Source organism: Limanda limanda, chromosome 13 (genome assembly GCF_963576545.1).
Source record: "Limanda limanda chromosome 13, fLimLim1.1, whole genome shotgun sequence".
NCBI classification, from domain to species: domain Eukaryota; kingdom Metazoa; phylum Chordata; class Actinopteri; order Pleuronectiformes; family Pleuronectidae; genus Limanda; species Limanda limanda.
In genome coordinates this window covers 10,315,164-10,329,650 of record NC_083648.1, presented here as the reverse complement: position 1 = coordinate 10,329,650, position 14,487 = coordinate 10,315,164, and the positions used below count along the sequence as shown (strand labels likewise).

The window sequence follows — 14,487 nt, the reverse complement described above, 5'->3', positions numbered from 1 at the left end:
AGTGGTAAAGACACATACTGTACTAAATAACGACAGCATCCTCAGCTCAATTCAAACTAGGAGCATCGCTGCATTTTATCAGACCTTTTTCAGTCCATTTGTACTATAGAATTTATACAACTATTGACGGCAGACATTGAAAGGTTGATTTCTGTGTATTTTTTCCTCAGTGTTCATATGAGCTGCTTTTCTTCCCCACAGCTGTACCCGATCCCCCAGAGGACCCAGAAGTCCTCAGTAAGACCAAGCAGTCTATAACCCTCTCTTGGTTCACTCCACTACATGATGGAGGGAGTCCTATCCTTGGCTACAGAGTGGAGTTGCGGCTGGTAGACAGCGCCCTCTGGCTTCCGTGTCAGCCCGAACCCGTGTGTAACACAGAGTTTTTGGTTGAAAATCTTATCCCCGGGAGTGGCTACAGGTTAAGAGTGGCAGCCATCAGCATAGCTGGGACTGGAGAGCCTGTCGAGCTGCCTCAGACTGTGCAGCTTGGTGAGTGGATGTGTTGTTCAGTTCATCTGGAAGCAACATTTCTAATGCGCACCAAGACATTTGGCTTACTTTGCTCAAATAACTGAACTATTATATGATGTGTGTTTTTTTTCTTTATGTTACACAGAGGCACCTACACCACCACCAACTACTCCAGGTAGGACACTGTATTTTATTATGTAGATTTCTTATATTTATCCTACAAATTATATTGTAGTTAAACAACTCCACATTCATATCCCTCTCAAAGAACATTTTTCTTTCAACATGTTTAGTTTTTTCAATTCTTGAACTGCCTTTACTGATGGATCGTAACATTTGCTTCAGTTGTACAGCGCTTAAGATATGATAATGTGACAGAAATTCATGATATGTTATTAAAGAATATGTCATTGGCCATGACGTTTCTCATCTACAGTCAAAAGTTAGTGCCGTTACCATGGATGTAGCCTACCTTTAAAATACACACCACCCACTCAACAACCTTTCCTGCATTTTTATAAAACTCACAAAACTTAGAAAAGAACATTTATTTTATACCTCAACAAATGAGCACTGTTGACTTCATTTGTCAAGTCGCTTTTTCTAATGCCCACAAAGACATTTGGCTTATTATTGCTTAAATGACTGAACTATCATATTATGTGTGTTTGTTTTCTTTATGTTACACAGAGGCACCTACACCGCTACCAACTACTCCAGGTAGGACACTGTATTTGTTATGTAGATTTCTTATATTTATCCTACAAATTATATTGTATATTGTAGTTAAACAACTCCACATTCATATCCCTCTCAAAGAACATTTTTCTTTCAACATGTTTAGTTTTTTCAATTCTTGAACTGCCTTTACTGATGGATCGTAACATTTGCTTCAGTTGTACAGTGCTTAAGATATGATAATGTGACAGAAATTCATGATATGTTATTAAAGAATATGTCATTGGCCATGACGTTTCTCATCTACAGTCAAAAGTTAGTGCCGTTACCATGGATGTAGCCTACCTTTAAAATACACACCACCCACTCAACAACCTTTCCTGCATTTTTATAAAACTCACAAAACTTAGAAAAGAAAATTAATTTTATACCTCAACAAATGTTGAAAACAAATGAGCACTGTTGACTTAATTTGTCAAGTCGCTATTTCTAATGCACACCAAGACATTTGGCTTATTATGGCTCAAATGACTGAACTATCATATTATGTGTGTTTGTTTTCTTTATGTTACACAGAGGCACCTACACCACCGCCAACTACTCCAGGTAAGACAATTTATTTGTTATGTAGGTTTCTTAAATTTATCCTACAAATTATATTGTAGTCAAACACCTCCACATTCATATCCCTCTCAAAGAATATTTTTCTTTCAACAAGTTTAGTTTTTTTCAATTCTTGAACTGCCTTTACTGATGGATCGTAACACTTGCTTCAGTTGTACAGCTCTTAAGATATGATTATGTGACAGAAATTCATGATATGTTATTAAAGAATATGTCATTTGCCATGATGTTTTTCATCTACAGTCAAAAGTTATTGCCGTTACCATGGATGTAGCCTACCTTTAAAACACACACCACCCACTCAGCAACCTTTCCTGCAGTTTTATATAACTCACAAACTTAGAAATTAAAATTAATTTTATACCTCAACAAATGTAGAAAACAAATGAGCACTGTTGACTTAATTCAAGTCGCTATATCTAATGTCTAAATGACTGAACTATTATATTATGTGGGTTTGTTTTCTTAATGTTACACAGAGGCACCTACACCGCCACCAACTACTCCAGGTAAGACAATGTAGTTGTTATTTAGGTTTCTTATATTTATCCTACAAATTCTATTATAGTTAAACACTTCCACATTCATATCCCTCTTAAAGAACATTTTTCTTTAAACAATTGTTAAAGTAAGATTGAAAATTTTGTTTATAGGTACAGAGGTAAAACCGGAGGGGCCAGAGGCCCTGGGACAGCCCAATCTGCCTCCAGAGGCTGCTGAGGAAGGTGATGTCCATGAGCTGTGGGAGGCTTCAGCTAAGAAACGTCGCATGAGTCGAGAGCCCACTTTGGACTCCATCACTGAACAACCTGAAGAGGATGGTAAAAAGAAATCTGACCAGAAGGATCCAAAGTCCTCAGAGACAGTGGAAACAAAATCTGAAGAGAAGGAGCAGGCCATTGTGTCTAAGAAGGAGACAGAGTCCAACTTGTGCACCAGCTCTGAGGATCAATCTCTTTCAGGGGGTGCAACACTTGTGTCCTACCTCAAGACGAGCAGCACATCTTCTGTCACAGCCGTCAATGAAGGACACACAATGACCACTGAGAGGTTCTTTGCACATTTCCAGATGGCTGATCAGAAAACAGTGCAGCAAACTGAAGTGAAAACAACTACAGTTCATCAGACAGATACTAAACAGGTGACTACAGAGGAGACAGACATCATGGAGATCAGTAAAGAGGATGAGCCTGAGCTCAGAGAAGCTGCCATCAAAATTCAAGCTGCCTTCAAGGGGTACAAGGCCCGTAAGGACATGCGTCCTGTCTTCAAAGATGTCTTCAAAGATCAGACCAAAGAACCGAATGGCACCATCCATCTGGAATGTGTGGCGGAAGGTAAACCTGAAAAGGTGCGCTGGCTGAAGGACGGTGAACCACTAACGGATGGCAAGCACCACCATATTGATATCTATAACGACGGCACTTGCTCACTGGTCATCACTGCCATCACCACAAAGGATACGGGAGTTTACACTTGTGAAGTCACCAACAAGTATGGAGTCAACTCTCATAGCGGTAAGGTCACAGTAGGGACAGTGAGAGAATCCTCTGGGCGACGCCCACTGACGGTGGGCTACAGTGCGGACAGTGAGCCTGAGAGCTCCTCAGGCAGTGAGATGGACGAGTCACTGAGGAAGGCGAGCAGACGTCTCCGCCGCCTGTTGCGTACATGTCTCCCACCAGATGTTGAGGAAGAACCATTTGTCAGTGCGGATGAAGGAGACCTGCGAGCCCCAGATCCTCAGTCTTACCGTGAGGATGACAATTACATCTACATTCGCTTTGATTCACGGACAGAGGCTGAAGTCGCCTCTAAGAGATTCCAGGAGATGTTTACAATCCACGGGGTTCCTGTAGAGACAACCATCCAGCAGGCGGGGCCTCTTAGAGTGGAGTTGAGAATTAAAAAGGTGGGCTACATCCAAGATGGCACACAGACCCCCACACAAGACAGACAACCTCCTGCATTCATGGCTGGAGCCCAGGGTAAGACTTTGTACTCAAGTCTTTGTACCTAACGACAGTTTAGTGCTGATTCATGCTTTATTCAGCCATTTTTTTAACTTTACTTTCTTCTTGGTCTTGTTATCCAGCTGCCCCAGTTTTTCTGACAGAGCTACAAAGCCAGGACGTTCCAGATGGTTATCCAGTCAGCTTTGACTGTGTTGTGATTGGCAAGCCTCCTCCAACTGTTCGCTGGTTCAAAGATGGCAAAGTGCTGGAGGAAAATGACCATTATATGATAAATGAAGATCTGGAGGGCTGCCACCAACTCATCATCACCACTGTGCTGCCCACTGACATGGGTGTCTATCGCTGCACAGCTGAAAACAGCAGCGGCCTTGCAGCCACTAAGGCTGAACTCAGGGTTGACAGTAAGTGAACATGTATAACATTCACAAATACATGTATCTTTTACCAATTCTTGTGAGTCAAGAGTAGTTGCAAATGCCTGTTTATTTATCTGTTTTACTTGTTTTTCAAATTAAAAGTCCAAAACTCAAACTGCCTTTAAATAAAATTACAGAATGATGTACAGTGATGAACCCATTGTCCCTTATGTCCCTGATGATTGTATAATGCTGAACATCAACATTTTCCATCAGTGTCTTGCAGCTCAGATTATGACACTGCTGCTGATGCCACTGAGACATCCTCATATATGAGTGCCAAAGGCTACATCTCCAGGTGAATAAACTATGAACTCTTTACTAAGTTCTAGAAAGGTGTTTTAATAAACGTATCTTATAATATTTGCATGACAAATAATACTTGAAGTAATCTATGCTGCTGTTCTCGTACAGGGAAACTGACACTTTTGAGTCTGTGGCTGAGGATGATCAGTTACCACAAGTTGTGGAGGAGCTTCATGATGTTCGTGTTTGTCCAGGTTCACCTATTGCTAAAATGCAACTTAAAGTAAAAGGTAAGTTTGTTTAAATGGTCTTATAATGTCAACTAACACAAAATTGCCAATCATTTTAGAATACGATCTATTTTCTCTCAGGCTTCCCAAAACCCAGATTGTACTGGTTCAAAGATGGCCACCCTCTGCGGCCCTCAAATAGGATCCTGTTACTAACAGTCGGAGATATTCACGGCCTGCAGATTCTGGAGGTGAAGAAAGACGATATGGGGGAGTACTCTGCTTACATCACTAATTCAGCAGGTTCTGCTTACTCCTCTGCCAGACTGATGGTTCTGGGTATGTATGCAAAAGCTGAAAATGTTGACAATACAAAAAGGGCAGGAGAAATAATATTTAAAATCATTTAGAGCTTACAAATTGTAATTAAGATGTTCACAGACACAGTAACACTTGTGTTGTGTAACAGGTCCAGGGGAGATGATGCCACTAGATAAGAAAGGTAACTTAACTTTTATCTACACATTTGGCTCCGGGTACGTTAGTATTTAAAATACTGTATAATATGTGACAGTGCTCTGGTTCTACACTGTTCTCAGACTCCAAAGAACCTCTGGTGCCACCACGCTTCCTCGAAAGGTTCAGCAACAGGAAGGTGAAACAAGGAGCGAGCATTACGTTGTCTGTCAGAGTAGAAGGTTTGTTCACTTCTTATCCCAGGATCAGATCTCAATGATGCGACTCAAGATTTGAATGAGTTCTTAAGTTTTCCATCATTTTGCATTTTACTCCAAGTTCACCGTTCTGACCTTTACCTTTCAGGGTCTCCAACGCCCATGGTCTCCTGGCTAAAGGAGGAGTCATTGGAGGATGTCCTGTGGATTAAGCCTGATACCAAGGGGTATAAAATAGCAAGCTCTGGACGCCAGCACAGCCTCATCCTGATGGATGTGGGCACAGAGTACACTGGCGCCTACACCTGTATCGCTACAAACAGAGCAGGACAGTCCATCTGCACGGCCCACCTCGAGGTGGATGAGAGTAAGGAAAACAAAAACAACCGCGCACTTAATGTGTAACTTAAGATGGTCATGAGAGGATCTTAAATCTCAAAGCAAACCTCATACTGTCTAAGAGTTTGTTTTGGGTTTGATAGTAATCAAATGTATGTGTCCCCCTTTTTTCTGTAGCATTACAACAAAAGACAGAGACTAAAGCTTCAGAGTAAGTTTATCCTTGAAATTCAGAATGGAAATTTGTGTACAAATATAAAATATCAGAAAATAAAATTTACCCTTTAATTCCCCTCAGGGTTCTTGGGATTACAATCAGTCCCCCAGAGGGAGAGGCTAGCAGTGGAAAAGGTAAGACTAATTTATTGTTATATCTTTGTTTGTGGTAATAAATACATCATATTTATTGTGTTTCTTCCTCTTTGTTATTCACCTGTCCCCTGTTTTCCACCTTAAGAGGTAAAAGTCCCGTACCTAGGTGAAGTAGGAACAGAGGAATTCCTTATGAAACTCACCACCCAGATCACTGAAATGGTATCAGCCAAGATAACTCAAGGTAAGTCTATGTTATGGATCAATTTTATCTTTACAATAAAACATTAGATTATTAGTTTTAATAGAAATTAAAACAGCTTAAAATAATTAGACTCAGATAAAGCCGAGATAAGACCAGCGATTTAAAGTAATTAAATGTTTTGTTGTTGAATCATAGTTGATCAAATGTATTGTCTAGTTCAGTTGAAGAAAATCAGCTTATCTTATAATACGGACACAGGAAGATATTCCAGCTCCAGAGAAGATATTTAGCCAGTAAATGATAAACACTCAACCCGCATGTTCGGCTAATAATAATAATAAAGAAAGGGAGTGAGATAAAATCACTTACTCGGTGTGAAATCATTTACTCACTATACATGCAGCAAGCTAGAAGTCATATAACAGATAACAGATATATGTAACCAACGCCCTGTAATCAAAGTTTTCATCCCAGAGGAAACTAATTTTCTGATGCTGCATAAAAAACATGCAAGCGGTTGTGAATGGCTTTGCTGATGCTAACAATGCATAATCCACGTATTACATGTGAATTATTATATGTTGGAAACAGTGTTCTGACAGTCAAGTTAGATTGAATTCAGTGAATTCATTCTGATAATTCAAGAATTGATTCCTCTGAAAGTTTTAACACTTCAATTCTTGAATTTGAATCCACTCTCCAGCAATTTAGGATTGACACCAAACCTATCAGACGTCTTTTGCTGTTTTTTTTGTGCTTGTTTCTTCAGCATGTTTTGCTTTATCCATGTGTTTGTGACTCAAAACCTCTAATCTATTCACACAGACATCTTTCCTTCACCACTTCTACATCCACCAAACAAATTAAATGCTTATACAACCATTAATTTGTTATTCAGACAGCTTACAGAATCACGAAGTGCTCCAGTGGATGAAATCTTGGCCCAAAAATACCAGTATGTATCCCAAATGCATCAGCTTCATAATAATTATACTTTTTTCTACAAGGAACATGACTCAGGGAGACACTCTCATTGAGCGTGGTCACAAGCAGTTTGGACAGAAAAAGATGTTATCTTGTCTGTGCATCAGCAGGAGACTTTTCCTTATTGGTTTCATCCATAGACTGTATGTAAAGATGGACAACACATATACAGCTCATCAAAAGTGAAGCCAAAGCATTTTATTGCCCCCTGGTGGCTGGCCATGGTAATGATAACAAACCCCAACTCCTCTTTGTTAGTGGATGGGACATGGATCACACGTCAAATAGATTTTTCTCAAAGATGGTTCCTCTCAATTTATGTAGTTCTTATAACACTGATGTATGTTTCTGCTGAGTTTGGTTGTTTGATACTGAGACTGACTCGCGAATGTTGAGTGTGTGTATCGGCTCAACACTGTGGCTCCATCCCCCCCGATGGCAATTGCAATATGCTCCAAATGACGCTTTTCTATATAGATGGAGGAAGTGGAGACGTGCCATCCATCTTTATTCACAGTGTATGGTTTCAACATCTAGCTTGAATACATGTTCACAGACATGTATGTAAAGAGCTAGGACAATATTCTTTTGGGCTCTTCTGTAGTTTTCTTTTGCATGTCGTGACAACACTAACACAGTCAATAGTGGTTAGGAATATTTCAAGTGACGTTATTGTTCTGGAGTTTTTATCTGTATAACAATTTCTGTGAAATCTCAAATCATACAAACATTAAATGCAGCATTCAGTTTTTACTTGAAATGTGGCTTTGAGCTGAGAAATTGAGTGTTTTGGATTCTAATAACTTCTACAGCAATGTAAGACTAATGCTACATGTTTAAATTCTCTGTGCAACTTTGCTGTGTTCCTGTTATCATCTCCCTTCATCCTTTCTGCCCCAGCTTCGTTACGAGTACCTGGCGGTGACAGTGACGATGAGACCAAGACTCCATCTCCTTCACCTCATCACGGTCGCTCTCGTCCTCCCTCCCTCATCGCTGACTCGTCCTCGGAGTCTGATGAGGGCGACGCCAGGGGGGAGGTGAGATATGAAAATCATCAAGATTTGTGGACCATAACGTTATTCTATAATTCATTTTATTGAATCTGATTAAGACCTGATATTACATAATATCCCTGCAGTGTTTTAATTTGCTGAGACCACCCTTAGTAATTTGTGTGTTGACTTAATTTTATGGTAGATTTTAAGACTGGAATTATGATTATATTTAGCATCTTATGAACATAAATGGAGATGAAGAGTATAAGAAACACGTAGGCTACAAACTACAGCCTCAGAATGAACATAAAATACAATCTAAATACAAGCAGACCATCTCTAGAAGAGATTATTTCCTGAAGTAAAATATTTAGATGACGGTGATACTAAACAGATTCAAAATTTGACTTGAAATTATCTGTTTTTAGTTTATTGTTAATAAATAAAACACTCATACCTATGCTGTCTAGTCTGTCATCTCCTTCTAACAAATGGACACGAGAATCAAAGATCTAATCTTAATATCAATATGTAATTCAAATCTTTTATTTGGGAAATTAAGGAATCATTTCAAAAATCTAAACAAATAATAAATATGTCAGGAATGTACTAATGGCAGAAAAACTTCAACTGTTCAAGAATAAGCTGCTTCAGAGAATACCAAGTTTATGTAATCTTATCACAACCGGTTTTTTTTAAACCTCGTGTTTACATATATTTTTACAGATGTTTGATATCTACGTGGCAACAGCGGACTATAACCCCACCATAGCAAGCAAAGAATCGATCTCTCTGAAGGAGGGACAGTACGTTGAGGTTCTGGACTCAGCTCATCCACTCAAGTGGTTGGTCCGAACCAAACCGACCAAAATGACACCGTCCCGCCAAGGCTGGGTCTCACCTGCCTACTTGGACAAGAAACTAAAAGTATGTCACGAGACTTCAGCCACTGATTCAACATCATACACCTCACTCAGTGTTTTGAGGCCTTTTAAAGACCTCAATATTAAAGGTAATGTGTTATTTCAGCTCTCAGCTGATGCGGGTGACCTTCCAGAGACAAGTGCAGAGGAGGTTTCTGAGGGTGAATACAAGAGGAAATTATTGTAAGTAAAGCTTATCTACTGTCTACACTCTTAAACCAAAGACTGGAGCCAAAGAAAGCATCATAATTTGAATTTCATGTCTCTAGCCAACTGATCCAGGAGATGATAAAAGGAGAATCAGAGTTTGTAAAGGAGGTCGACTTCTTTACCTCCCATCACATGAAACACGCAGACATCCCTGATGCACCTCCTGACGTCAACAGCCAAAAGGAAACAATATTCAGGAACATTGATGATATCAAGTCCTTCCACGGCAGGTGAGCTCACCTCTTTATCAGCCCTAATTTAAGTAAACGATTTGCTAAACAGCACAAATGTTTCTGAAATTTTCTAGTTTCTATATTGTTTCTGCTTTAATTTCTCCGCATTTCTGTTTTTAGGGCGTTCCTCCCGACGTTGAACGACTGTGAAACAGATGATGATGTTGCCATGTGCTTCCTGAGGAGTAAGGCGGGCTTTGAGCAGTACCTCCAGTATCTTGTTGGTCAGCCTCAGGCAGAATCTGCAGTCAGTGACAAGGCTGTGCACCGCTTCTTCAAGGTGACACAGAGCTGCTTATGTTTGACCAGAGCTATTATTTGCTATTTGCTTTACTGTTGATTTTGCAGTGTGTCAGGACCTTAGCCCCTTATGTTGTTACCACAGTATAAACATTATTTTGTTGTACGAATTTGCAGATCAATTGTCTTACTAGCTGTCATTTATTTGGTAATTTGCGACTTTTAAATAATACGACCCAGTCAGTAGGGTGACTGAAACTGGGTGAAACTTTTAAATTAATAAAATTTAAAAATCTTTCTTTCCTCACACTTTAGGAGTACAGTGAGAAAGAGCAGGCTGGTGCAGACCCTGCAGGTCCCCCTGTACGCAGCATCAACGCCTACCTGCAACAACCACTGGAGAGGATTCAGAAGTACAAGGCTTTCCTCAAGGTGACAACTCTGACTCAGCATATGCAGTTGGCCTGTTAGGATTCATGACTTGTATAAGTATGGCATTTGATTTTAGATCTGTATCACTATCAAGTTTCACCACTCTTTATTCATCTTCAGGAGCTCATTCGAAACAAGGCGAGAAATGGTCAGAACTGCTGCCTCCTGGAAGAAGCGTATGCGATGGTGTCTGCACTCCCTCAGCGCTCTGAGAACACCCACCATGTCACCATGATCCAGAACTATCCCGCCACACTGGAAGTACTTGGAGAGCCAATTAGACAGGTAGGATATTTTTTATAATTAAGGAACTTATTGAAGACTATAGGAGCTTGATTTTTGGTTTGACAGTCTATGAATCTGTTTTTTTGCACTAGGGACCCTTTCAAGTGTGGGAGGGAGCTCCTGGAATTAGGTCGTCCTCTAGAGGTCACCACCGGCACGTCTTCCTCTTTAAGAACTACTGTATCATCTGCAAACCCAAGAGAGATAGCAACGCTGATACACAATCATATGTCTTTAAGAACATGATGAAGGTAAAATAATCACACTTTCTTCCCTGAGACGTTCTACTTCACTGTCATCTCTCCTAATATTGTGTATATTCTTCTTCTTGCTGCAGCTGAACAACATTGATGTGAATGAGACGGTGGAGGGAGATGACCGAGCCTTTGAGATCTGGCATGAACGGGAGGACTCAGTGAGGAAATACACTTTGCAGGCCCGAACTATCACCATCAAGAACTCCTGGCTGAGAGACCTCAGGGAACTGCAGCAGCGATACAGCATGCCTGCATGGAGTGAGTTGGAAACACGCATACACACACACACACACACACACACACACACACACACACACACACACACACACACACACACACACAAATATGCATACACACACAATACAAGTTTGTTTTCCTTTCTTATTACCTTGTTTATCACATTACCTTTTATGATTGATCTGTTTTTCTAGGTCCCCCTGACTTTGATGAAATTCTGGGAAACTGCACAGCAGAGCTGGGACAGACGGTGAAACTGGCCTGCAAAGTCACTGGAGTGCCCAAACCCACAGTCACCTGGTACAAGGGTAAGACATTTAACCCATAGATTAATGCAGACAAATAATTCAGGCCTTTAATCTCTGAGTTCCTGGCTAACTGTGTTAACATGTTGAATACAGATGGACGTGCAGTGGAGGCAGATCCTCATCACATCATCATCGAGGACCTTGATGGTTCCTGCACACTGATCCTGGACAACATGACAGCTGATGATTCTGGCCAGTACATGTGCTTTGCCACAAGCTCAGCTGGCAATGCCAGCACTCTTGGAAAGATCACGGTTCAGGGTTAGTGACATAAGTTTTGACTGTCCTGAAAAAGCAGACTTTTTTTTTATAAACATAATTCAAAATTGAAAATAGCTGTAGTAAGTCAAACTGTGGTCAGACCTGTTGCAGTTAAAGATTTACTCTGTCAATTTACTTTGGTATCAAATATTACAGTGTGGTCTTTGCTGCTGCTTCAGAGAGCATCAATCTGGACAAATTTTTCTGATTCTTAAACGTCTAATAATTGTACATGATGTGTTTCTGGCAGTACCTCCTCGTTTTGTGAATAAAATGAGGAACGCTGTCTTTGTCGCTGGTGAGGACGCACAATTCTCCTGTGTCATACAGAGCGCCCCCAACCCCAAGATCAGGTATTGACACCACACTTCTATTTTTTCCTATAAAGCTTGAAAATAACTTGATTAAATGTACTATATTTTATAGAAGATCTGTTTGTATAACCGCATATTAATCTCTACCTGTTCAAGGTGGTTCAAAGACAGCCGGCTGCTGACTGACCAGGAAAAGTACCAGACGTACAGTGAGCTCCGTAGTGGAGTGCTGGTCCTGATAATAAAGAACCTGACAGAGAGAGACTTGGGACACTACGATTGTGAGGTCGGTACAATACTCACATTATATTTGAATCCTATCACTAATGCTCTTTTAGAATATTAACAAAATTACTTTCAATCAGGATTATCTGCTCTTAAAAGCAAGATCTGACTCTCATGAGTTAGCAACAATAACTCATCTTTAAAAACATCTCTTTTGTTTCCAGCTGTCCAATCGGCTGGGCAGTGCCAAGTGTGCAGCAGATTTAGTTCTTCCCTCTGCTCTGGTCCGGACTGGTGAACAGGCCATCACTATTGAAGGTACTTTATCCAAACATCAAGGGGTTTAATCATCTTTTCCAGGTTCTGAAACAGTAGACAGCTGTACAGTACAAGAGTAAATTTGTTTAAACTCTAGATGTGTTCTATTTGAGTTCAACTGTAGTTTAGACGGATCATCTGTGTTTGTCTTTTAAATCTGTCACTTTCCACTTTTTCCATAGTCACTGAGCAGGAAACCAAAATACCAAAGAAAACCATCATCATGTAAGTGTGACTCGGTTAAAATGAGCCTCATGCATGAAATGTGACTGAGCTGTGGGACATGTAGACAGTTGCTCTGGAGTTAGAAATGTAGCTTCATATTTTGATGTCAGACAATGTGCTAAAGTCGGGATTCTTGTTTTCTAGAGCAGTAGTTTGCTTTTGTGATATAGACAATATTGGTTCATAGATATCCACTTGCTAAAACATAGCAATGGCTAAGAGGACATTTGTAGCACTTGTGCATGTGTTTGCTCCTTTAACTTGCCCCATGAACGAGACACTGTGTAGTATTTAGAGCTGGAGTGCAAAGGATTCTGGCATAGTGGTGATGAAATGGGGGGGCAGGTTTCAGAGTGTTGTCTTCTTTAACCGGCACAACTCTGTGTTTCGCACAGAATTTCTTCATCAGTTGCTCTAATATGATCTTTATCTGTCTTCTCAATCCAGCGAGGAGACTATAACCACTGTTGTGAAGAACCCTCGTATGAGGAGGCACAGATCCCCCGGCTTGTCTCTCACTGCAGCCCACCGCTCTGAAACTGCCACCCCAGAGCCCCCTGCAGCCAGGCTGAGGAGGGTGCCTACTCCAAGAAAGACCCCCATCCCTACCCTCTACGTCACTGAACCCGAGGGTGCTGAGGCCAGAGCCATGGAGAGCAAACCCAGGTGGGTTGAGGTGGAGGAGGTCATCGAGTACAAGGTCAATAAATCTCCCAGAATGCCCAGGAGGAGAGGCATCTCACCTGCAGTCTCTGATCGAGCAGCCGCTTCCTCCAGACCCAGAAGGTCTCAACTGGAAAACCCAAACACCAACAACTCCAACAACAAGCTGGTGGAGCAGGTGCAGGCCGAGCTGCACGGAGACGTCAGCAGCCAGCCGCTCTCCTGGGAGGAGGTGCAGGGCAGCGCTCCCTCTGAGGAGCCACATGAGCTCTCATCCGTCCTCAGTCCAGCTGAAGACGACAGCGACGACCTGTCCGATCAGCAAACTGTCATCTTTGAGCCTGAAGATGACGATGACGACCCCATTCTGTCCAGAGAGCAGGAGCCGCACATCCTGAAACAAGGAGATCGTGTTTTGACCCTAGAGGACTTGGAGGACTACGTTCCGGAGGAAGGAGAGTCCTACGGCTCCTCCAACGCTCCTGAAGAAAAGCCTTGTGAGATCTCCGTGCTGCAGAGGGAGATCGGCGGCTCGGCAGTGGGGCAGCCGGTGCTCCTCAACGTGGGCCGGCCCGTTGTGCCGAGGCAGAGGAGCAGCTTCTTCAGTCGCTTCAAGGAGCATCTCCCCAGCAGCATTTTCTCCTCCTCCTCCGTCTCTCAAGCCAGCGGAACGAGGTGCGTCCCCATCCAAGTGAGCCACGCAAAGCTGGAGGTGCAGCCTTCATACTGCTCGGAGGTGCAGAGGGTCGAGGGCGGGCAGCAGAGCTTCAAAACCAAAGTGTCAACTCAGACGTACGGATACACATCAGTGGGAAACCCAGTCGTTCTTCAAATTAGAGATCACCATTATCCAAACCAGTAGAGGCAATATTTTTAAATTGGTACCACGACCCTCTTAGTCTTAAATGGGCACATTTCTACTGACCTGATGAAAAAGAGCAGAGAGAAGAAGCAAATATTCACTGCATTTGACAGACCATTCCATTATGAGGCTTCCCATCAGAAAATAGGCTCATCCTGTGAGTCTTCTCGTCACACGGTTAGACTGGTCTCCTTCGACCAGGTGAGTTGGAAAATGAAGTGTGTGTCACTGTGAGCAGGTTTCAGTTTCCGTTACAACTACTTCATGTCATCGATGTGTTTTACAACACACACAATGGACAGAAGACAAGAAACTACGGTTTGACATTTTACTGACGA

At 41.7% G+C, this 14,487-nt stretch overlaps 1 protein-coding gene across 1 annotated transcript in view; it reads left to right on the top strand.

Annotated features, from left to right (window-relative positions):
* obscnb (obscurin, cytoskeletal calmodulin and titin-interacting RhoGEF b) overlaps nt 1–14,149 on the top strand; it is a 48,517-nt gene extending 34,368 nt beyond the window's left edge. Inside the window, exons 52-81 of the mRNA XM_061084758.1 lie at nt 202–492; nt 620–649; nt 2,430–3,764; nt 3,872–4,153; nt 4,385–4,466; nt 4,583–4,704; nt 4,786–4,983; nt 5,114–5,146; nt 5,244–5,342; nt 5,467–5,685; nt 5,835–5,868; nt 5,956–6,008; nt 6,115–6,213; nt 7,073–7,129; nt 8,059–8,198; nt 8,883–9,083; nt 9,186–9,262; nt 9,349–9,519; nt 9,643–9,802; nt 10,078–10,194; nt 10,315–10,479; nt 10,572–10,730; nt 10,817–10,994; nt 11,168–11,281; nt 11,375–11,542; nt 11,793–11,895; nt 12,013–12,142; nt 12,306–12,399; nt 12,582–12,624; nt 13,072–14,149. Of these exons, the coding sequence (XP_060940741.1) occupies nt 202–492; nt 620–649; nt 2,430–3,764; nt 3,872–4,153; nt 4,385–4,466; nt 4,583–4,704; nt 4,786–4,983; nt 5,114–5,146; nt 5,244–5,342; nt 5,467–5,685; nt 5,835–5,868; nt 5,956–6,008; nt 6,115–6,213; nt 7,073–7,129; nt 8,059–8,198; nt 8,883–9,083; nt 9,186–9,262; nt 9,349–9,519; nt 9,643–9,802; nt 10,078–10,194; nt 10,315–10,479; nt 10,572–10,730; nt 10,817–10,994; nt 11,168–11,281; nt 11,375–11,542; nt 11,793–11,895; nt 12,013–12,142; nt 12,306–12,399; nt 12,582–12,624; nt 13,072–14,149 (6,032 nt within the window). The remainder of the gene's footprint in view (nt 1–201; nt 493–619; nt 650–2,429; nt 3,765–3,871; nt 4,154–4,384; nt 4,467–4,582; nt 4,705–4,785; nt 4,984–5,113; nt 5,147–5,243; nt 5,343–5,466; nt 5,686–5,834; nt 5,869–5,955; nt 6,009–6,114; nt 6,214–7,072; nt 7,130–8,058; nt 8,199–8,882; nt 9,084–9,185; nt 9,263–9,348; nt 9,520–9,642; nt 9,803–10,077; nt 10,195–10,314; nt 10,480–10,571; nt 10,731–10,816; nt 10,995–11,167; nt 11,282–11,374; nt 11,543–11,792; nt 11,896–12,012; nt 12,143–12,305; nt 12,400–12,581; nt 12,625–13,071) is intronic.
* Nucleotides 14,150–14,487: the final 338 nt, after the last annotated feature.